General features: G+C 43.1%; 1 protein-coding gene across 3 annotated transcripts in view; it reads left to right on the top strand.

Moving 5' to 3' along the window:
• Nucleotides 1-17,838, top strand: part of ADGRF5 (adhesion G protein-coupled receptor F5) — a 69,315-nt gene extending 51,477 nt beyond the window's left edge. For 2 of the 3 annotated variants that reach the window (XM_038751043.1, XM_038751041.1), the window contains 6 exons: nt 1,160-1,339; nt 2,000-3,394; nt 7,323-7,364; nt 7,459-7,518; nt 9,047-9,131; nt 13,718-17,838. In XM_038751043.1, the coding sequence (XP_038606971.1) occupies nt 1,160-1,339; nt 2,000-3,394; nt 7,323-7,364; nt 7,459-7,518; nt 9,047-9,131; nt 13,718-13,797 (1,842 nt within the window). In that variant the 3' untranslated portion in view covers nt 13,798-17,838. Of the gene's footprint in view, nt 1-1,159; nt 1,340-1,999; nt 3,395-7,322; nt 7,365-7,458; nt 7,519-9,046; nt 9,132-12,939; nt 12,992-13,717 lie in introns of all 3 variants that reach the window. The other variant, XM_038751042.1, reaches the window with a different exon arrangement.
• The last annotated feature ends 6,612 nt before the right edge of the window (nt 17,839-24,450 follow it).

Raw genomic sequence — 24,450 nt, 5'->3', positions numbered from 1 at the left:
CTGCAGTCAAGTTGGCAGCAGGACCCCCAAATAAGAGGGCCAGCAAGGTGGGCTCACCAGGCGTCACCCCCACCCCCGACCTCCAGGGAGGGGTGGAGGAGACCCTTGTCCAGGCGCAAGGGTCCAGCCTGGGCGGGGTCCCAAGGAGACAAAATCCCAGTCCCTCCCAGGGTGGGTGAAGGGGTGCATGCATGGGTATTTCATAATAACAATAATGTTGGTATTTGCTAAGCGATTACTATGTGCCAAGCACTGTTCTAAGCACTGGGGTAGATACAAGACACTTAGGTTGTCCCACATGGGGCTCACAGTCTTAATCCCCATTTTACAGATGAGGTAACTGAGGCACAGAGAAGCTAAGTGACTTGCCCAAATTCACACAGCTAAGTGGAGGAGCCAGGATCAGAACCCACAACCTCTGACTTCCAAGCCCGTGCTCTTTCCACCAAGCCACGCTGCTTCTCTGGATCTGTCCCTTCTTTTTCATCCCTTCCCACACCAAACTGGTACACACTCTCATTACCCAAGGGGAGTAAAAATGGAACTAATGCAATTTGAGAGGTCTGCCTCCTGGCCCATTTAAGCTCCCTGCTTTCTGGCTTGTAGACTCGAAGCAAGCAGGAAATCTTCACTTGAGCAACCTGAAAAGTCGAGATTTAGGAGACTCAGGGTACAGTAAGAAGATGGATTTAAGAGGAATGGGGTGTAGAGCAGCTATATAAGAACTGGTGGACAGCTTTGAAGTGTAAAAACTGTGGTATTTATTAAGCATGTACTATGTGCCAAGCACCGTCCTAAGCACTGGAGTAGATACAATACAATCATATCAGAATCAGTCACTTTCCCCCCATGGAGTTTACTGTCTAAAGGGGAGGGAGATCATGTATTTAATCCCCATTTTACAGATGAGAAAATTGAGGTCACACAGCAGGTGGTGGTGGAGCTGGAATTAGACCCCACATCCCCTGAATCCCAGCCCTGTTCTTTGTCCACTAAAGACAAAAGACTTCATGCAGAAATGAGTAGTCATTAGTGGTTTTTAAGCTCCTTATTAAATTGTAATAAGGTCTCTGGTTGTTCCTGGTAGATATGATGTGCTTTGCCCAATGTGACACTTAGGAAAATCTTGTTGTTGACTTGTTGATCTTTCCCACTACAGTCCTTGCTTAAAAGCCCTGAGCAAGAAGAGAAGCTGCCGACGTTCCTTCAGAATTTATCAAATAATATGGCCTATGGGCAAAATGAAATCAGCTCCTCCCCTTCCAACCTGGCGGCCATGGTAAACATCTTGGACTTGGTCTCAACTGTTCCCACTCAAGTGAATCAAAACACGATGACGGTGAGTTGCCCAAGTGATTCGTCCAGTGCTCAGCACAAAGTAAGCATGCGATTAATGTCACTGAAAGTTAGAGTGGAAGAAGCAATACACTACAGAGATATGTACATAAGTTTCACAAGGGCAGGGAATGAGTTCCCAAGTGCTTAGGTGATTGGCCACTGGCCATTTTAAGGCCACTGAAGAAGTTACTTACTGGTCCCCTGCCTTAGTTCAGCCATCGACCATTTTGGAAAGGATAACTCTGCTTCCCAGGAATGTGGTGAAACACTGAATTCTTTCAGGAATCAATCAATCAATCGTATTTAATGAGTGCTTACTGCACACAGATAGTCAATCATATTTATTGAGCACTTACCGTGCACAGAGCACTGTACTAAGCACTTGGAAGAGTACAATATAACAGACACATTTCCTGCCCACAATGAGCTTTCAGTCTACAGGGAGCAACAGGCATTAATCTTAATAGATAAATTACAAATATGTCCATAAGTGCTGTGGAGCCTGGAGGGGGGATGAATAAAGGGAGCAAGTCAGGGTGATGTAGAAGGGAGTTGAAGAAAAGGAAAAGAGGGCTTAGTCAGGGAAGGGCACTGCACTAAGTGCTTGGGAGAATACAACACATTGCCTTGTTAGCATGACCATGTGCCATCTTGTTTACAGCTCTTTCTCTCTACGGTTAACGTGCTCATTAGCAAGCCCTCGCTGAGTACCTGGAAAGTCCTGAATCAACAACAGGTCAACGAAAGTTCCCGGTTACTGGATTCGGTGGAGAGATTCTCTCGAGTCTTGCATTCAGCAGGTACTACCATCCCACCCATCAAACATGCCAACGTGCAGCTGAAGGGTATCATGACCTCAGCCGATCAAGCGGCCGACTACAAGGAGAGATTTGTGTTCCAGGACTCTGACCTCTGGGGTGACGTGTTCATCAAGAAGCAGCAGATTGAAAGCCTGAAACCAAATTCATCCATCGTGACAGTGGCTTATTCCACCCTCAAATCCATCCTCCCCCAGGAGGGCTGGGCTGTTAATTTGGTCAACGGCTTGGTGATGACCACAACGGTGAGCCAGAGTGTCACCAAGTCATTCAAGATCTCGATGACATTCAAGAAGAACAAACCTTCATGGTGGGTGCCACAGTGCGTCTTCTGGAACTTTAATCTCTCCAACCACACCGGGGGTTGGGAACAGAGCGGATGTTCCGTGGACCACATGGACCGGGATCATGTCTTCTGTACCTGTAACCACCTGACCTCCTTCTCCATCCTCATGTCCCCGGAGTCACCCGACCCCAGTTCCCTTCTGAAAATACTGCTGGACGTGATCTCTTACATCGGACTGGGCTTCTCCATCTTGAGCCTGGCAGCCTGCCTCATCATTGAAGCCCTGGTCTGGAAATCAGTGACCAAAAACCGGACTTCCTATATGCGTCACATCTGCATCGTGAACATCGCGGCCTCCCTCCTGGTGGCCGACTCCTGGTTCATTGTGGCCGCTGCCATTCATGACCAGCGTTGCCCGCTCAACGAAACGGCCTGCGTGGCCGCCACATTCTTTATCCACTTCTTTTACCTCAGCGTCTTCTTCTGGATGCTGACCCTGGGCCTGATGCTCTTCTACCGCCTGGTTTTCATCCTCCATGACACCAGCAAGTCTATCCAGAAAGTGATCGCTTTCTCCTTGGGCTATGGCTGCCCGCTCGTTATCTCAGCCATCACGGTGGGGATCACTCAGCCCCGGGACGTCTACACCCGGAAGAATGCCTGTTGGCTCAATTGGGACGACACCAAGGCCCTCTTGGCTTTTGTCATCCCCGCGCTGATCATCGTGGTGATCAACTTGACTATCACCATGGTTGTCATCTCTAAAATCCTCAGGCCTTCCATTGGGGACAAACCCACCAAGCAGGAGAAGAACAGTCTATTTCAAATCAGCAAGAGCATCGGAGTCCTTACGCCCCTACTGGGTCTTACCTGGGGGTTCGGGCTTGCCACGGTGTTTGAGGGGAGCTCTCCAGCTTTCCACATCATATTTACCCTCCTGAATGCCTTCCAAGTAAGTTGCAAGTGACAAAGACCCAGGTGGGAGTGAGAAAACACCTTGGGAATCTCCCCTTCCACCCCGCCAGTGTGGCTTAGTGGAAAGATCATGGACCTGGGGGTCAGAGGACCTGGATTCTAATCTGAGCTTGCTTGCTCTGTGACTTTGGGCCAGACACTCAACTTCTCTGTGCCTCGGTTGGCTCATCTGTAAAATGGGGATTCAATAACTACCTTCCCTCCTCCATAGACTGTGCGCCCCAGGAGGGACAGGGACTGTGTTTGAGCTGATTATCTTGTATCTGCCCCAGCAGTTAGTACAGTTCCTGGAACACAGTTTAAGTGCTTAACAAATACCACAAGACATCCATAACAGAGTCTGTCCCATGCTCCAGGCTTAGGGCTACAGTTAATAGTGTGAAGGAGCAAAAATATTTTTCTACTTCACCTTGAGTCTTGATGTGCATGATATCTTAAATAATAATTGTGGCATTTTTAAGTGATTACTGTCACCCACAGTATCAAATGCTAGGGTAAATTATCATCACTATCAGTGGCATTTATTGAGCGCTTCCTGTGTGCAGAACACTGTACTAAATCAATCAATCGTATTGAGCGCTTACTGTGTGCAGAGCACTGTACTAAGTGCTTGGGAAGCACAAGTTGGCAATAACAACAAGTGCTCACTAAATGCCTGGGAGAGTATAAATCAACAAGATGCTAGATTATCAGGTTAGACAAAGTCCCTGTCCCAAATAAGATTCAGAGTCTAAGGGGGAAGAAGAGCCAATATTCAAGCCCCATTTTACTGATGAGGAAACTGAGCCACAGAGAAGTTAAAGTGACTTTCCCCAACTCATACAGCAAGTAAGTGGCAGAGCCAGAATTAGAACCCCAATCCCCTGACTTCAGGCCCATGCTCTTTCCACTAGATTGCACTGCATACTTAGAGTAACTACAGTCACCTTCACTCTTTTGCTACCTAAGCAGAAACAACTACCCTCAGGTTGCCTGTAGAAAAACAAATGAAGGATGTTGTCAGTGCTTAATTGGTAAATGAAAGAGGTGTGAGAGCTTAAGAAATTTTTAAATTTTAAATCTGAAATGATGTTGATGTAGCAGTATTACTGTTGTTATTACTGATGGTGTTGAGAAATCTAGAATGTAGGTTTTAGCTTGATTTCCTTAGCTGAGAGGGTAAAGCCAAAATTTACAGCATTGGACTTTCCAAATTCAGAAGTCCCAGGGCTGCCTTGTAGCAAGCACTGACACAGATTTTGGTTTAAAAATTTTAAAATCTCTATTATTCAGGGTTGGAATGACCCATTTGAGGGATCAGGGAATCCATGCTAGAAAAACTCACTCCAGACCACTTTTTTTAAATGGTATTTGTTAAGTGCTTACTATGTGCCGGGTGTTGTACTAAGCACCGGGGTAGATTCACGGTAATCAGATTGGATGCAACCCTTGTTCATTCATTCATTCATTAAATTGTATTTGAGTGCTTACTGTGTGCAAAGCACTGTACTAAGTGCTTGATAAGTACAATACAGCAATAAAGAGAGACACTCCCTGCCCCCAATGGGCTTACAGTCTAGAGGGTCCCACTTGAAGCTCACATTCTTAATCCCCATTTTACAATGAAGTAACTGAGGCACAGAGAAGCTAAGTGACTTTCCCAGGATTACACAGCAGACCAGTGGCAGAGCCGAGATTAGAACCCAGGGTCTTCTGACTCCCAGACTTGTGCTCAATCCACTAGGCCATGCTGCTTTTCTCTATCCCCAACACACTACCCAAACTCTAGTTTTTGAAGCTCAATGTATAGTCATATTGGTGGTAGTCCGGGGTATGGTATATCCTTAATGTCCAGGACATTTTCTAAGTACTCTAGTCCCCTAGTTCACATGAATCATGCCTTCCAGATACCGTTGCAATAATAGATTTGTTCAACAGTTCTGGGTTCTAATCCCAGCTCTAACAGTTGTCTGTTTTTGTGACATTGATCAAGTCACTTAACTTCTCTGTGCCTTAGTTACCTCATCTGTAAAATGGAGATTAAGACTGCGAGCCCCATGTGGGACAGGGACTGTATTCAACCTGTCTTGCATCTACTCCAGCACTTAGTACAGTGCCTGGCACATAGCACTTAACAAAGATCATTAAAACAAATATAAACAACGGTTAATTACATTTTATTCATCAATCGTATTTATCGTATTTATTGAGAGCTTACTATGTGCAGAGCACTCATCTTGCACCTAAAGAACAACTAGGGGAGGAGGGAGAGAGGGCAACTGGAAGTATCAAAATATCCATCTCACATAACGAGAATGAAAGGAAGGGGGAAATGTTGGAGACAGCTGATGGGAACTGAGAAATAAGAACCAAAAGAAGAACCAGATTAAAAAATAATTGTGTTTCTGAGCAAACTGTCAGGAGAAGCCCCGGCACTTGATTGATTGTCTATTTATACATCTCTAATCAACCTAGCATCTGTGTGCTATAGACCCTTAAAATCTACATTTACATTTCCTAGCAGCACAAGTATCTCAGTCCAGCCTTGCTTTTTCCAATAAATTCCACAGTGAATGCCCATCTCCTTATTTGCATTAGCCTGATTCTATGTCAGAGACAGAGAAACAAGATCATGTGAATACATAGTGACAATGAAATGGTTACATTAGCTAAGGGTATTCAGTGAGGCTGGCATTTTGATATATTGAGGCAGCTGGTAAATATTAAGTAAAACACAGAACAATACATTTTTTATGGTTTTATGGTTACAAATTTTAAGCACATAAGGTTTAAACTAGGGTTACCAAGTCCTAAGTGGTAAACCTCATAGTCTTTGCTTTTCTAAGGAAGGATTGGGATGAAGTCTGCTAACATTTACTTTAGATAACTATTGGGTTTCTTAATAATGTAAATGAGCTGTTTACTATTTGCTCAGTCCTTCAGCTGTTTTAGTTTTGTATTGTGAATCTATTGATTGATTTTTTTCCTTCTACCTTTCACCACAAGGTTTTTAGTAACAAAGAATAGAGGTACAGTAGCCCCCAAATTTTGAAAATAACATTGAAATGTGGTGACCTAGAAATCTAAAATCCCAAACTCCATGCCAAATTTTTTTTTCCTAGTATTTGCTAAATTCTTACTTTGTGCCAGGCACTGTACTAAGTGCTGGGTAGGTATGAGCTACCAGGTTGGGCTTAGGCCCTGTCCGATATAGGGCTCACAGCCTTAATCCCTGTTTTTCAGATGAGGTAACTGAGGCACAGAGAAGTTAAGGGACTTGCCCAAGGTCACACAGCAGACATGCAGTGGAGGTCAGATTAGAACTCAGGGCCTTCTGACTCCCATGCTACTTCTCATTTATTTTCATCATTAATTGCACCAAGGTTTTCATAATGTTTTTCAGCCCCCATTAGTGAAGTCCTTTGAGGAGCCCCATTTTGGACAGGGACTGGATCAAATCTGATTATTTCATTATCTACCCTAAGTCTTAGCACACCATCTAATGGGTAGGAAGAGTAGGTATTTTATACCCATTAGACAGATGAGGAAACTGAGGCTCAGTGAGGTTATGGGATTTACACAGGTCAAACAGTAGGACAATTGCACAGCAAAGCTGGGACTGGAATCCTGGCTCCAGGCCCTTGTTCTTTGTGCTAACCCATGCTTCCAAAGGGGATAAATGATCCTTCTGGGGATCCATGCTTGTAATTTGTGGTTTTTCTATGTACGTTTGGAATTTGGAATTTGGCATTTTGGGGTGAATATGGGGTCTTTATTCTATTTTCCATAACCGTTCCTTTCACCCTTGGGGATAGAGGATTGAGCTCTCTGAAGATGTGTCACCCATAAAGTTCAAGACAGTTTGGAGAATTAAGGAGGTTTAACATGGAATGGAAACAAATGCTGTTCCAATTGTTATTTTTCAGGGTTTATTCATTTTGCTGTTTGGATGCCTCTGGGACAAGAAGGTAAGAAATGAAAGTTTCCTGTACCTTAAAAATCTAGGTCAGTTATCTTAGCTATCCCAGTGGATTTATTTATGGCTTCTTTCAAACAATACAGGTGCAAGAATCCTTACTGAACAAGTTCTCACTATCCAGATGGTCTTCACAGCATACAAAGGTAAATAATCTAGGGAAAGCTTTAATATTAACTGAAGGGGCCAAAACAAATATCCTGATAATCTGATTAACATCTCCAGTCAATTCTAGGGATTTTTAAATTATGTGGATGGTTTTCTTCAGCCTTACCAAGATAGAATCACTGAGTTACAATCAAAACATCACAAGAAAGCACCTAATTTGAATGAACTGTCTAGTGAACCATAACTTAAAAGCAAATTTTGGGGAAACTCCAGGGAATGCAGAAGTTGCATTCTGGGTCCATAATAGCTAATGGGCTGTGTCTGTGGTAAACTTGCAGTCAGGCTCCCATACACAAAACCACATGCACAAAAAGTGGAAGGAATGGGAGACTTTCCTGGAATTGAGGCAGTTTATATTCCTTTATTGGATTAGATCCATTATCATCAGATCTGGTCTACACACCAGTTAGCCCTGGCTCCTACAGAAGTTATGGACATTTTTCATTATTTAATGTTATTTGTTAAGCACTTACTATGTACCAAGAACTGTACTAAGTGCTGGAGTAGATACAAACTGATTATTTTTATTTATAGTATTTGTTAAGCACTTACTGTGTGTCATGCACTGTTTGAAGCTCTGAGGCAGATTCAATTCCTGTCCCACATGGGGCTCACACCCTTAATCCCCAATTTACAGATGAGGCAACTGAGGCCATGAGTGAAGGGACTTGCCCAAGGCCATATAGCAGACATGTGGTGGAGACGGGATTAGAACCCATGACCTTTTGACTCCCAGGTCTGTGGTCTATCAACTAAATCATGCTGATCAGGTTGAACACAGTCCCCGTCCCATATAGGGCTCACATTCTTAATCCCCATTTTACAGATGATGTAACTGAGGCACAGAGAAATGAAAGGATTCTTGTCACACAGCAGACAAGAAGTGGAGCTGGGACTAGAACCTGATCCTCTGATTCCCGAGAACACTGCTCTTTCCATTAGACCACACTGCTTCTCAGGACTGGGAAGTGCTGATGAGCCAGATTATCAGAGATTTGAACCAGAATTTCCCCATCTTCCCCCGTTGGCTCTTAGTTTGGAGAGGAAAATTGTGAGAGGTACATTTCACAACTCTCCTGATCCAGATTACTTGAATCATCCTAAAGGCATGTTTGGAAGATTGCAACATGTTTGAGAGGCAAGTGTATCCTAGTGGAAAGAGCACAGGCCTGGGAATCAGAGAACCTGGGTTCTAATCCCGGCTCCACCAATTGCCTGTTGTGTGACCTTGGGCAAGTCACTTAATTTATCTGTGCCTCAGATTTCTCCTCTGAAAAATAGGGATTGGATATCTGTTCTCCCTCCTATGATCCCCATGTGGGACAGGGGCTGTGTCCAATCTAGTTCATTTGTATCTACCCAGCATTTAGTACAGTAGTTGACACATAGTAAGAACTTAACAAGTTTCCTAATTACTATTGCAATTCATTTGAATCGGTTGAATTATTTCAACTGACACATTTTCAAATTATTATGGCAATTAATTCCTTTTTTCTGCTTCTGTAGTCAACATCTCTGGGCTCCTCCACTCCGGTATTTTCCATGAGTTCACCAATCTCAAGAAGGTTCAACAATTTGTTTGGGAAAACAGGTATGCAATAACCACAAACCCTCAGAGCATGTAAAGAAATTACTTGTGTTCCAGAAGCTGCCCGAGTTTCATAACCCCTATATGCAGTCAGTGAATACCATCCCCTGAAATGGTTTAGTTTTTGTTTGGGACCTTTGTTTTAAGTTTATACTTCTACTGTATTTCAAAATTACCTGGACGTTGAGAGCATGAGGTAATAGAGGATTTCCTTGGAAACTTTTGGAATATGGTGATCCTTGTCTTGTCTTGTGCTGTCGAGTCGTTTCCGACCCATAGCGCACACCATGGACACATCTCTCCCAGAACGCCCCGCTGTCCAGCTGCGATCATTCTGGTAGTGTATCCGTAGAGTTTCTTTGGTAAAAAAAAAATTGGGAAGTGGTTACCAGTGCCGCCTTCCATGCAGTAAACTCGAGTCTCCGCCTTTGACTCACCCAGCATGGGTGAGTTTTGATTTGTAGCAGATTCTCCTTCCACTTGCTAGCCACTGCCCAAGCTAGGAATGGAATGGGTAGGCCTCTGCTTGACTCTCCCTCCCATAGCTGAGACTGGTAAATGAACTGGAAACTCTCCAGGTACGACCCTGAGAGGGGTATGGTGATCCTGCCTGATGTAAAATGTGATTTAAGGGGTTTGAACTCTTGGTTTTAAATTGTATTTCACATGCATAATGTTACCACCATAGAGTAAACTTAACTTGTGTTCTTTCCCATATGACTTTTCACATCAACCTACATTTTTCTTCTACTATTAAAAACATTTCTGTAAACCATATCCATGCGTACTCTGTGCCATCTTGTATGTTTCTAGAGTACTGTATGTAGTCCCCTCGAGGTATTTTTCTTAAATTGAAATTTATGGAGCCCTGCTATATTGCTCTGAGTGATTGCCTGAGTTAGCTGCTTTGATTTAAAAATGCAAATTTTTATCTTTCATCTTATCCAAGTGTGAATTGTGTGCCAAAATTAATGTTTGAAAGCAACCGGAAACTTAGGTTGTTCTGGCAATGAGAAATCTAGCATTTGCAAAATTTCCAGAGGATTTGAAAGAAAATACTCTTTCCAATTTGGCAAGTATTTTCTGGAGAAAGCAGGAAATGCTAAAAAGTTTTGCACTTACAACCCACTTCACCTAACCAGCAGAAGACTGGATCGATCCAGTACAAAACTGAAATTTGAAAATTATCCAATTGATTTTTCTCCAGCTAGTCCACTGCTTTTAGAGAAGCAATCCAATCAGGTACCTTCATTGCAAAGTTCTGACCGAAAACCCTGACTTCTCCCTCTCAGCAGAGTGGGGTTGGAAGAAAGGAAGGTAAAGAAATGAAGACACCAAAGGATAATTTCAGGACACAGAACATCAAATGACTAGATAACTACAGCCCATAAGGAAGGTCCCACCAATGGGGGACGTTTTTACAATCAAGGCCTCAGAGTAAGCTCAAAGCAGGAGGATCCCATTAGAATGGCCGGAAGAGATTTAGAAGCAGAGCGGCCTTGTGCATAAAAAACGGGCCTGGGAGTCAGAGGATGTGGGTTCTAATCCTGGCTCTGCCACTTGTCAGCTGTGTTTCCTTGGGCAAGTCATTCACTTCTCTGTGCCTCCGTTACCTCATCTGTAACATGGGTATTAAGATTGTGAGCCCATGTGGGTCAGGGACTGTGTCCAACCTGATTACCTTGCATCTATCCCAGTGCTTAGAGCAGTTCTTGGAACATAGTAAGTGCTTAACAAATACTACAATTATAATTATTATTATTAGATATAGGCCACGACTAGACTGTAGACCTGTAGGCTCTTTCTAGGCAGGGAATAATGATAATAATAATAATAATGATAGGATTTGTTAAGTGCTTACTATGTGCAAAGCACTGTTCTAAGTGCTGGGGAGGTTGCAAGGTGATCAGGTTGTTCCACGGGGGGCTCACAGTTTTTAAACCCCATTTTACAGATGAGGGAACTGAGGCACAGAGAAGTTAAGTGACTTGCCCAAAGTCACACAGCTGACAGTTGGCAGAGCTGGAATTTGAACCCATGACCTCTGACTCCAAAGCCCATGCTCTTTCCACTGAGCCATGTGTTTACCAGCTCTGTTATATAGTACTCTCCAGCGCTTAGTACAGTGTTCTGTACACAGTAAGCATTAATTCATTCATTCATTCAACCGTATTTATTGAGCACTTACTGTGTGCAGAGCACTGTACTAAGTGCTTGGGAAGTACAAGTTGGCAACATATAGAGATGGTCCCTACCCAACAACGGGCTCACAGTCTAGAAGGGGGAGACAGACAACAAAACAAAACATGTGGACAGGTGTCAAGTCATCAGAATAAATAGAAGTAAAGTTAGATGCACATCATTAACAAAATAAATAGAATAGTAAATATGTACAAGTAAAATAGAGTAATAAATCTGTACAAACATATATACAGGTGCTGTGGGGAGGGGAAGGAGGTAGGGTGGGGGGATGGGGAGGGGGAGAGGAAAGAGGGGGCTCAGTCTGGGAAGGCCTCCTGGAGGAGGTGAGCTCTCAGTAGGGCTTTGAAGGGAGGAAGAGAGCTAGCTTGGTGGGTGTGCAGAGGGAGGGCATTCCAGGCCAGGGGGAGGACGTGGGCTGGGGGTCGATTGTGGAACAGATGAGAATGAGGCACAGTGAGGAAGTTAGCAGCAGAGGAGCGGAGGGTGCGGGCTGGGCTGTAGAAGGAAAGAAGGGAGGTGAGGTAGGAGGGGGCGAGGTGATGCAGAGGCTTGAAGCCGAGAGTGAGGAGTTTTTGCCTGGTAGCCACTGGAGATTTGGGGGGATTCAAAAATTCAGAAATAGAAGATTCAAAAATTCAAGCATTCAATCAACACGACTGATTGATCGATTGACTATTACATTAGAATGGTGGGGGGAAGGGGAGTGGTAGTTATTACATTAATGAGTTCCCCACCCTCAGTCCCAGGCCAAAATTCCAAGGTGGGGATTTGTGGAGTGAGAAACTAGTTTACCTAGTTGGAGAGGTGAAAATCGGTCTCCCTCCTTTTGTGAGTTCCCCTGTGTCATGGGGTTATGAGAGGTAGTATTCATACCTTTTAATTCCATCATTAGCTAAAGGAAACTAACAAAAAGAGTCTCCAAATTCCAACTTATGAAATCAAACTTTAGGGTGAGGAAAATGAGGTACAAAGAAGTTAAGTGACTTGTGCAAGTTCACACAGGCAAGGGGCAGAGGCAGGATTAAAACTCAGGTGAACAGAGCTGAACAACATGATTCAGGCTCCACAATGAATGTGGTCACCAAGATTATTGAGTTTGACTGTCTACATGGAGCCCTTAACCAGGTAATTGTCAATTAGCCTGTTCCCTTTTATAAACATCAACTTGGATACAAAACAGTCAGGGACAAGATCCACAGGAGGGAATGCTGTCTTTCTATGTGATATTCCCTCTAGAATATTAGCTCATTATGGGAGGGGAACATGTTAACTAACTCTGTTGTATTCTCCTGAGCACTTAGTACAGTGCTCTGCACACTGTAAGCACTCTACAAATACCCATAATTGATTGAATGATATTCAAAACGAAAAGAAGAGCATATTTAAGACAAGGTTATGCCCTACGATGTCTAGGTAACTCAGGCCTGTTCTTACCATAATTCCTGAAACAAAAGCAAGTGTTATTTTTCCTCAATGCTCAACAATCCTGAAATGGACCCTATAATTAATAACCCTCCACTGCTGAGCCGACTATACAAAACACAAAGAGTTTGGGACTGGAAAATTCTCGGTGTTTAGTAATTACCATTCCTCTGATTTATATTGTCAGCAACATGTCCAAGCACAGATGGAAGCCTTGTTAGCAGCTCATGAATTTGATGGTAGGGTGGGCTCTGCCCCTTCTCTTCCTCCTCTCCTACCTCCATAACCCACCCCAAAGTCCCGCTCCCACACTGACATTGGCATTTCTGCAGGACTCTTCCTCAGCTTTACTCTTGGCACTCTGCCACCCTTCTGTCCCACAAGTTTGTGCATCCTCCACCTAACTCCCAGTACTCCTCCCTTACCATCCCTCCCACCCCCTTTCACTTCTCCTACACTTTCCCAACTCGGCCCCTACATGCCTACTTCCTTTCTATTCTGTCTCTCTATATATCTTTCTCTTTACCTAGCTCCCTCTCTCACTTTCCCTCCCTCTTTCTCATGTGCTTTCTCTCTTTCTCTCTCTCTCTCTCTCTCTCTCTCTTTCTCTCAAGCTCCCTCTCCCAGTATCCACTGCTTCCACCCTCTCCCAGGGCCTGGGAGCCAAAAAGGGAATGAGCAGCTCTGAACATGGCTGCCACAGCTTTTTGCAAGCCAACTGCTACCTCCCAACTCTCTTGCATGCATAGCCCACGGGCTTTGTCTCAGGCCCTCGCCTGGCATCTCTCATGCTTGGGAGCCTATGGATGTGCAGGGGCACTGATTTATTTCTAAGCATTTTGCTGCCCACCTTCCCCCAAAGGGGTCAGAACCATCCCTACTGGGTTGAATCCTCTATGTCCCCTAAGACGCTTATCTAATCCAAATCCATCTCATTCGACTGTTGCCTCCACTTTGTTTTACAGGCACATACAACGTGTCTACTCCAGAAACAACCAGCTCCTCCGTGGAAAACTCATCCAGCGCTTACTCTTTGCTTAACTGACCTACTGAAGAGAGAACAATCAAACTCTGCAACTCGTGGAAACAGGGGATTTTTGCATACTGAACCACTCCAAAAGAGAGAGATGGGCAGTACTATTGATAAAGCATTTTTTTCTCTCTCTCTTGGCCTCCACTGACCAAGCTTGCAAAGACTTTGGCACTAGGGAAATGGCTACATATAATCATGTGAAGACATGTGAAGTCACCTCAGATGTGGACTGTCTTTTAGGACCCTTTGGTCTCTCTTTTCTGGCTTGAGCCTTGAACAAGATCAGTCTGACAAGAGAATTGATCTCTGACCAGAGATGAGTCCAAAGGTGAGCTTGCATTGAAAAATTAATCATCTAAAATCACATTTCAAAGAATAGTATTTGGGTGACCTTTGAAAAAGAGAAGTTGGCAAAGACAGTTTTCCATGTGGATGGAAGTTCTCTGAAGAGACAACACGTTGCTGCAAAAACAAAATTGATGAGAGAAAGCCCGGAGAGGAAAAACTGAAAAGAAATGAGAGAAAACCTGGTCCAGCATGACTGAAGGATTAAAAAGGAAATAGAAAGTGGAAGAGGTGAAAAGACAGCATATTATTTTCAAGAATGATGATATTTATTAAGCTTTCACTTTGCCAAGCGCTGTGCTAAGCACTGTGGTAGGAAGGTGATAGATCAATCAGGTTCAAATATATAACTTTGCATATTTGAGGATTAATATTTATTCCCCTGGGGGATGCACCTCTTGGCAATCTTCTATTCAAAATAGCTGAATTATGAGAAATTCCTCAATTTCCAGGAAACATTTTTGGGCTGAAAATGCAATCCCAACAGTCATTTATTCAGCAAGTATCTAATAGCTTTAAACAGGTACTTCTCCACGCAGCAGATGGTAGATTTGCATACTGCTTATTACTCTGTCTTATTATTCTTGTTTGCTCGTCATGTTTTGCACAGCTGAATATTATCTCTTCAGAGTCTTATGCTATCATGGATGAATTTGTGTCACGTCTTTTTTACATGGTGTCTACAGGGGCCCTTTCACCTCTAGAAGTGACTCGTTGCCCTGCGATACTTTAACTTAATGTACAGATGATGGAACCTTTCACAGGGTTCTTTTTTCCATGTGTGTATCATATTTAAATAATTATCAGCATTATAAATATTTATTGTGCATGTGCCATGTGCTATGTACCATGCTAATACCTGCACAGGATATATAGGAGGCAAAACCCCACCTTTGCGTCTTTAAATGAGGTAGATGAAGATAAATCCTTCCTGTTGAAAATTTCATCTTTTTTATGGCTGCCCTTCTTTTCTTTCCCTTTTTATTTATTTAATTCTAGGGCTCACTCACTCCACAACATTACATTCTCTCGGGTGATGAGAAGGAGGTTCAGGGGGGCCTGTGGTAGTTGAGTTCGCGGGGGCGTTGAAAAACCCATGTCCTTCTTCAGAAAGTGACATGGAGGATTAGTAACAGTGGTGGCAGCAGCATGGGCTGAAAAATTCCCCCAAATAATTGACCTAGTTACCCTGCCTATGCAGCTTGGATGTCCAAGTTATCAGCCTGCCACTCCATGTTAACATGGGTGTGGGGAAGGCTTTGGGAATGGGGTGGGATGGGAAAGGTTTGGAAGTGGATTTGGAAGGAGTAGAGGGCGTCACCTCGATAAATGTAGGATGAGAGGTTGTGCCAAGCAGAGGGAGGGATGTGCCTGAGAAGAGCGATGGAGTTTGAAGGGAGAGAAATGGACCGCAGAAAGCTAACTTGTCAAATACTGAATGGGACATATCTTTTCTCCTCATACTTAAATCAAGTGAAGCAAACAGTCCGAGACCCATATGTTCCACTTGTTGCCAGAACTGCTAAAAAATAAGTTAGGGCCGCATTTTGCCCCCGAGGATTTCCACTGAACTTCCATTGCCTTCAAAAACAGAAAAAGCAGTCTAAGGGAACCTCTGAGGTTGGCCCATGGAGCTGGATTTATGTCTCTTTAAGTGCTACAGTTCTACAGGGTAGGAGGCTGGCCCTTTGCCCGGGTTTCTGAGTTGAATTAGATTATCTTGCTAACAGCCACATTCCCACAGTGCACTACACCCACTCGCTACCCAGAAGGCTCAATGGCCCAGAACAGCAGGAAATCATGGTTGTAGTTGCATTAATGTGTGAGAGTTAAGGAACTAAAAAATCTTGAAACCTCACCCAGGGTTTTGTTGTGTGACTTAACATGCTAAGCCTGGATTGTCAAGATTTTTACAATCAGAAATTGCAAAAACGTTTTCAAAGAAGCAATAGCCCAACCCAATGAGAAAATAAAGGGTGGGAGGTGGGATAGGACTTTTTCGTTGACCTAAATGGACTTCTTGCCCAAGGAGCAGAATTTTTAAATCAGAACCTATCAGAAGGCAACTAATTCCACAGTTTTAATGAAGGAAGGGTGAATTTTGATGTAAAATGTCATGGAACAATCTGGTGGGCGGTCTAGTCCTCCTTACTTTTAGGGATAAAACCATTAATAAATGAATAAATACCACTGATTGATTATACGGATAGAGTCTGCCCATGTCCAAAGGACACTTACCTCCCCATGAGATTACCTGTGAAATTCCCAGTGAAAATGATTCAACAAACAGAAGATTTATTTTTTTTTCCCTTCTTCGGAGTTAGTGTGTTTGCAAAGGACATTCCCTCTAACACTCCCAGGGCTATAGACCATGGAAAGGCCAAGGATTGAGGTCTCCAAATGGTAGTTAGCAAAGAAAATTGCATATAGAAATAGCTACAGAAAAACATTAAGTGCACTGTTAGATGCTTGTCAACCACTCCCTGAACAAAATGAGATCTTTTCCCCTATTTCTCTTTGGCATCCAGGAAATATATGGGAAAAAAACAACATTTTCAGAATATATTCAGGTTGCATTTCCTAAAAGGAAGCCTGGAGACCCCCAATCTTGTGCAAGTCAAATGGAGATACTTAGATCTAGAGTTGCTAACAGGATCAGGGAATAAGGAGAAGGTAAAAAATCTGACCGTGTATTCAGGGAGTGAAATTGCTCAAGGAAAGTGGGATGGGCTGGTAGTTATTTGGAGAGAGAGAAGATGGAGAGGGTTGAGGTCTGGGAAATTTGGGGAATGGAAGGGAATGATGCCTATGAGATAAGCCGTGAAATTTGGTCACTTGGAAAAAGAAGTGGTCTCAAGAAAAGTTTGACATTCTCCATCCTAAAGGAAAAGTCCCATGAGGTAGCTCATAATTCATCTTGATTCATACATAGCATTCAACATCCTTGTTAGTGTTGAATGTCCAGTAGTAACTTGGAGGAGCTGCTGGAGTCAATCTGCTCACTTAAGGATTTCCATTTTCATTCTTCATCATGTTTCAGTGAGAAGCACGTGACTTACTTCAAACTTCTTTGATTCCCATCTCTCCAAAACGAAGTGTTGTCACCTCAGAAATGGCTTGTTTCAGATCAGGTTGGAAAGATTCCTTTCTAGAGTCCATAAAGTGTCTGTCACAGAACTGTAACTGACTACTTTTTTTCCATAACTGCAATGTTATCGCCTCCCCAAGTGAATATGAAACATGATTGATGGCAAAAAAAATTGTGAATGGAGCTTACATAATATAAACACACTGTGTCCATTTTATAAACTGTGAAACTGCTTCTGAGTGATATCTCGATCAAAGATCCCTATAAACCAAAGTCTGTGGTGTCATCTCTCTGAAGGTGAAGGAAAACTGTTGCTCTTTGGGAAAAGTTTATTTGCAGGAAAAATAGAAAGGGAGTATCAAAATCAGAGGGTAACCATAGCCCAGTAAATCAACTCTCTCCTAGTAATGCCTACCATAAATGATCTTTCTGCATGACACCTTCTTCTGAACTGACTACTAGAACAGGATTCGTTCGTTGCCTCACTGACACCTGAACCTTCCTGTTCTGTATATGTTGACGATGTCTAAACCTCATAACCTGAGAAGCACAGTGCCTTAGTGGGAAGAACATGGACTTGGGAGTCAGAGGTCATGAGTTCTAATCCCGGCTCTGCCACTTGTCAGCTGTGTGGCTTTGGACAAGTCACTTAACTTCTCTGTGCTTCAGTTACCTCATCTGTAAAATGAGGATTAAGACTGTGAGCCCCACCTGGGACAACTTGATAACCTTGTATCTCCCCCAGTGCTTAGAACAGTGCTTGGCACATAGTAATCACTTAACAAGTACTAGTATTATCATTATTATAAATTATCAAGACAGTACATGTACATTGACCTCACTTAACCCAATACTCCATGTGGATGATAGTTTTGTATTCCTTGAATAATTGCAATTAAAAATGTGTTTGACCAAATTATCTAGAAAACTTGCAGGTGTAGGCCTGGCAATTTTCCCTGCCCCTCAGATTTTTTAATGGTAGCTGTTAAGTGCTTACTATGTACCAGGCACTGTTCTAAGCACTGGGGCAGGTATAAGGTAGTCAGGTTAACACATTCTGTGGACAAACATGGGGCTCTCAGACGTAATCACCATTTTACAGATGAGGTAACTGAGGCACAGAGATGTGAAGTGACTTGCCCAAGGTTATCCAGCAGATAAGTGGGTTCTAATCCATGTCCTTCTGACTCCCAAGCCCATGCTCTTTCTACTAGCTCATGTATCTTGCCCTTGAAAAAATGACATTCTTGCATCCTGCATTGGGCTTTAAATGGATCTTTTCAAATGAACATCCACATTCAAACTGATCCATTAACTTCCTATTGGTTCTCCCTCTTTTTGCATTGTTATACATGCATGCTAATTTGCCAGCCTTGATTTTTAATAAACATTCTGAGTCCTTTTCTGTAAGATTTTTGTATACTTTTGTTCCAAATGAAAACATTTATTTTTGTATTTTTGAAGGATTATTTTCTGCCTAACATAGTTTTCTCCTAAATGTATAAACTGAAGGAAAAGTATTTGTTTTTGATTCCTATGTAGAGTGTATGACCAAATTCTCCTTCAATAAAAAAGCAGCCTGCTTTTGTGAGAATGAAGTTATTGATCTCGTCAAATCTAGACTCACTATTCAGGCTAGTTCGTTCTGTTTGGTTGAAAGGGATTGCAAGCCGTTTTTCAGACTCCCAGGGGAACAACTTACATTGGTCTAGACTTTGTGGGAGGGGAAAGACCCCCCTGGTCTTAGGTCTACCTGGCTAGAGAAATACTATAATGGGCCACGAATACCCCCCAAAACTAGCAGGAACCTCATTCCTCCTCTGCCTGTCTACAGGGGAGCCTGAGTGTTGAAATCAAAGATCTAATTGACTGGATGTAGGCAGCAGAGGTAGTTTGCCAATCAATCAATCAATCAATAGCAATAGTAATGGTGGTGTTTGTTAAGCATTTACTATGTGCCAAGCACTGAGGTAGATACAAGATAATCAGATTGGGTACAGTCACTGCCCTGCATCAGGCTTACAACCTAATAGGAAGATAAAATAGGTATAATATTTATTGAGGGCTTATGATGGGCAAGGCACTGGCACAGAGTAAGTGCTTAAATATCCATAAAAATAAATAAGGGTTTAGCCAGAAGCAGGAGATCAAGGTACGGTGAGTAGGTTGATGTTACTGAACCAATGTGTGCAGATGGGGTTGTAGTAGAAAATCAGTGAAGTAGGTAGGAAGAGGTGAGCTGATTGAGTGCTTTAAAGCTAACAGTAAGAAGTTTCTGTTTGAAGAAAAGATGGATGGTTAACCACTGAAGGTTCTTGAGGTGTGGGGCAATATGGTCTGAAAGTTTTTTAGAAAGACAATCTGGGCAACGGAATGATGTAAGGCCTGGAGTGGGTAGAGAAAAGAGGGCAAAGAGGAGGCTGATACAGTAATTGAGGCAGGGTAGGATAAATGCTTGGATCAATGTGGTAATAGTTTGGATGAAGAAAATAGGCAGATTTTAGCAATGCTGTGAAGGTTGAACCAACAAGATTTAGAGACAGATTGAATATGTGGGTTGAAGTCATTCATTCAATCGTATTTATTGAGCACTTACTGTGTGCAGGGTGCTTGTGAGTCTAGGATAACACTAAGGTTACAGGCTTGTGAGACAGGAATGATGGTGGTCCTGTCTCCAGTGAACTAAATATCATGGGGAGGGCAGGGCTTGGGTAGGAAGATAAGGAGTTTTGTTTAGGACATGCTAAACTTGAGACGTTGGCAGGATATCCAAGTAGAGATGTCCTGAAGGCAGGAGGAAACATCAGACTGGAGAGAAAGAGAGAGTTAAAGGCTGGAGATGAAGACTTGGGACTCATATGCCTAGATGGTACCTTGAGCTGCTTCATCTATCTTCTGGCCCTTTCCTTTGCTTGTAAAGCTATGAGGAAATAATTGTCCCATCAAGTTAATATTGTTCTACATAGGGGAAAAACAGGATTCAAGAAGAGTTGTTTTAGTACTACCTTATTATAAAGAGTGTCTGCCTCCTGCTGTCTGATGCAGCAGGAGGGAGATAACTAATACAAGCAAAGAAGTTGTTCCCAGGCCAAGGAAAGAAAAACTACTGTTTCCCCAGAGGTCAACAATACATGTTTCTTATCCCACTTGAATTTGGAAGCCAGAGAACAAATCTACACTCTAAATCCTCGCATGTCTTTTGGGCATTAGAGAAGATGATTCAGCTTCCCAAGTCAATTAGTAACCATGCTTCAAAAGCAGTCTGACACACAAAAAGTCCATCTCTGCTAACCTGATTTGATGGTTTGTATGTATTCCTGTAATTTTAACCAAAATAATCTCCTTTTATGGGGTGGAAATGAGGCTATGATTATTGATGCTATTAGGAAAACCATGAGTTGCATTTTTCGGGTTTCAAGCAAACTTGGCTTGAGCTATGTGAATGAGGAATTTTTTTTAAATGGTATCTGTTAAACGCTTCCAATGCACTGGGGTAGATACAAGGTCATCAGGTTGGACTGTCCCACGTGGGGCTCACAGTTTCAATTCCCACTTCACAGATGACATAACAGAGGCCCAGAGAAGATAAGTGATTTGCCCAAGGTGTCATACAGCAGAAAAGTGGAGGGGTGGGAATTACAACCCACTTCCTTCTGACTCCCACGCCCGTGCTCTATCTAAAAAAGATATTTGAGCTCCAACCTGCTCAACTTCTTCCCATGGAGAGAAGGCTTGTTGTGTTGAACTCTCACAAGCACTTAATACAGTGCTCTTCACACAGTAAGCACTCAATAAATGTGATTGATTGATTGGAGTTCATGGGGGATGTTCCTCTCTGTAATCTGAGACCTGTTACTGTGGAACCCAGAAATCCTCATTATATAAAGAAACCTCTTCCTCCTACCTGCTCCTATCTCTCCCCTAATCAATCAGTCATCAATACTTATTGAGTGCTTACTCTGGGCTTGAGCATTTGGGAGACTATAACAGAGTTAAGGGGGAAAATTCCTGCCTTCAAAGTGTCTTACAATCTAGTGGTAGAGACTAAAATAAATTATAGGAGGAAGCAAAAGAGTTAGATATATATTACATTAAATATATTTGTAATTAAATATATACATAAAATGCATTTAATTACATATTAATATAGTTTATATACAAATTTAATGTTGTTGCTTCTCCATACTTTTAATTTATTTTAGTCTCCCCCACTAGGTTGTAAAATCCCTGAAGGCGAGGATTATGCCTGCTAACTTTCTCTACACGGAAGCAGCTCAGTGAATTGGATAGAGCATAGGGCTGGGAGCAGGAGAGTTGTTGGTTCTAATCCCGACTCTGCTACTTGTCCACTGGGCAAGTCACTACATGGCTCATTGGCTCAGTTTCCTCATCTGTAAAATGGGAATTGAAACTGTGAGCCCCACATGGGACGGGGACTGTGTCCAACCCAATTTGCTTGCATCCACCCCAGTGTTTAGTACAGTGCCTGGCAAACAGCAATTGCTTAACAAATACCAGAATTATTATCATTATTACATGTGAATATATGTGCTGTGGGGGGAACTAGCCAAGTGCTTTGGGGGTGAGAACTCTAACATGCTGAGCCCCTCCCCTCCCCCAAACTTGGTCATGCTTCTTTTATTTAATATGAGGTTTGTTAAGCACTTACTATGTGCCAGGCACTGTACTGAGCACTGGGATAGATACAAGCTAATCAGGCTGTACCCAGTCCCTGTCCCATATGGGGCTCACAGTCCTAATTCCATTTTACAAATGAGGTAACTAAAGCACTAAGTTAACTGACTTACCCAAGGTCACACAGCAGGCAATTCCTGGAACAGGGATTAGAACCCAGGTCCTTCTGACTCCAAGGCCTGTAGTCTACCAACTAGGGCACCCTGCTTCTCTATTATTCCCATGCCTCATTTATTCCTTCCAGTATAATCACTGACCCCCAATATTCTTCTTTTGGGACAATTGCCCCTGAAATTAATCTCTCCAGGGACATTGGCCAAATAATTGTAGAATTTGCTTGGCACTGTACTAAGCCGTGAAATAGATAAATGCCATCATTATTATTATTATTATTATTATTATTATTATCAGGTCTCACATAGGGCTCACGGTATAAGTAGGAGGGAGGAAAGGAACTGAATCCCCATTTACAGATGCGGGGACTGAGTCACAGAGGAGTTAAGTGACTTGCCCAAAGTCATACCCAGCAGGAAGTGGTAGTGTGGAATTAGAACCCACGTCCACACTCTTTCCACTAGGCCCCGCTGCTTCTCAAATCTCCAGCTCCAGCATGATAAGTGTCCAAGGACCCAATCCAACCACGGGGAGATGGCTAGAGAAGGTGGTTTCAGGAATTAAACTGCAAACAGTGACGTTGCCTGTTTGCTTTATGGAAATTCCTGACAAGCGCCCAGCTCTTCAGATATTGTCCGGAAATTGATGGATGACCTAAGGAATGTGTAAGCCTGGACCTTGTAAGTACCGCTTTTCTTTCTCCACCTAGGAGGGGCAGGAAGAGCCAAATGTTGTCAGACAGCTGCTGGCTGAAGGAAGGCCGTTAACGAGGAAGCAGCACTGAACTGACAATCTGGAGACAATCATTTTGCCAACCTACTTCTGAAGCTAGGGAGCACCACCTCGTGGTCATTCACACCAAGACTTCTTCAGCCTCCAATTTTATTATTATTATTATTATTATTGTTAGTAGTAGTAATAATAATGGTATTTGTTAAGCGCTTACTATGTGCCAAGAGCTGTTCTAAGAGCTGGGGGAGATACCAGGTAACCAGGTTGTCCCACATGGGGCTCACAGTCTTAATCCCCATTTTAGCGATGAGGTAACTGAGGCACAGAGAAGTGAAGTGACTTGCCCAAGGTCACACAGCTGATAAGTGGTGGAGCCGGGATTAGAACCCACACCCTCTGACTCCCAAGCCCGGGCTCTTATTATTGTATTAAGCGCTCACTATGTGCCAAGCACTGTTCTAAGCACTGGGGTAGATACAAAGTAATTAGGTTGGACACTGTCCCTGTCCCACATGGGGCTCCCAGTCTTATTCCCCCTTTTACAGATGAGGTAACAGGCACAGAGAAGTGAAGTGACTTAGTCAAGGTCACACAGCATGCAGGTGGTGGAGTCGGAATTAGAACCCACGACCTCTGATTCCCAAGCCTGTCCTCTTGCCACTAGGCCATATGGTATAATAATAATAATAATTGTGGTATTTGTTAAGCAATTACTGTTTTCCAGGCACTGTACTAAGCGCTGGTGCAGATACAAGGTAACTGGGTTGGACACATCCCCTGTGCCACATGGGGCTCACAGTCTTCATCCCCATTTTACAGATGAGGTAACAGGCACAGAGACATGGAGTAAGTTGCCCAAAGTCACACAGCAGACAAGTGGCAGAGCAGGGATTAGAACCCATGACCTTCTGACTCCCAGGCCTATGCTCTATCCACTAGGCAACACTGTTGTGTGCCATTTTACAGATGATGTAACTGTAGCACAAATAAGTTAAGTGGCTTGCCCAAAGTCACACTGCAGACAAGGGATGGAACTGGGATTAGAACCCAGGTCCTTCTCGAGTCCTAGGCCCATGATCTATTCAATAGGCCACATTGGTGTTGATGTTTTTATGTTTTCCCTCAGTCAGAGGTGCCACCTTCCTTTCACAGTATAGTTTCTCAGAGACTGGTGTTTTTTCAACAGAAGCAGCACGGCCTGGTGGAAAGAGCACAGGGTTGCGAGTGAGAAGTCTTGGGATCTAAACCCAGTTCTGCCCCTTGCCTGCTGTGTGATATTGGGAAGGTCATTTAACTACTCTGTGCCAAAATTTCCTCACCTGTCAATGGAGACTAAATACCTGCTCTCCCTCCCACTTAAACTGTGAGCCCAATATGGGCCAGGACCATTTCAATCTGCATATACTGTATCTATTACAGTGCTCGCTTGGCCCCTAGTGAGTGCTTAACAAATACCATGATAATTATTAAAGTGTAAAATTGAGTGGTTTCAGGCTGGATGGAACATCAGGAGAAGCCCTGGACAGTGGATTTCTTGGCCTGAATTTATCCAGTTAATTACCTCATCTGTTTGTACAGCGACAGACAAATAGAATTGTCAGGACAAGATGATGTGTTTTCCAGGAATCAGAGGAAAAGTATTAAAAGGACATCTTCACTGCCTACCACAAAAAAGAAAAAGGCCAGAGTCA

Source organism: Tachyglossus aculeatus, chromosome 9 (assembly GCF_015852505.1).
Source record: "Tachyglossus aculeatus isolate mTacAcu1 chromosome 9, mTacAcu1.pri, whole genome shotgun sequence".
Taxonomy (NCBI): Eukaryota; Metazoa; Chordata; class Mammalia; order Monotremata; family Tachyglossidae; genus Tachyglossus; species Tachyglossus aculeatus.
The sequence above is the reverse complement of the archived record's forward strand: the minus strand, read 5'-3'. Positions and strand labels throughout refer to the sequence as shown.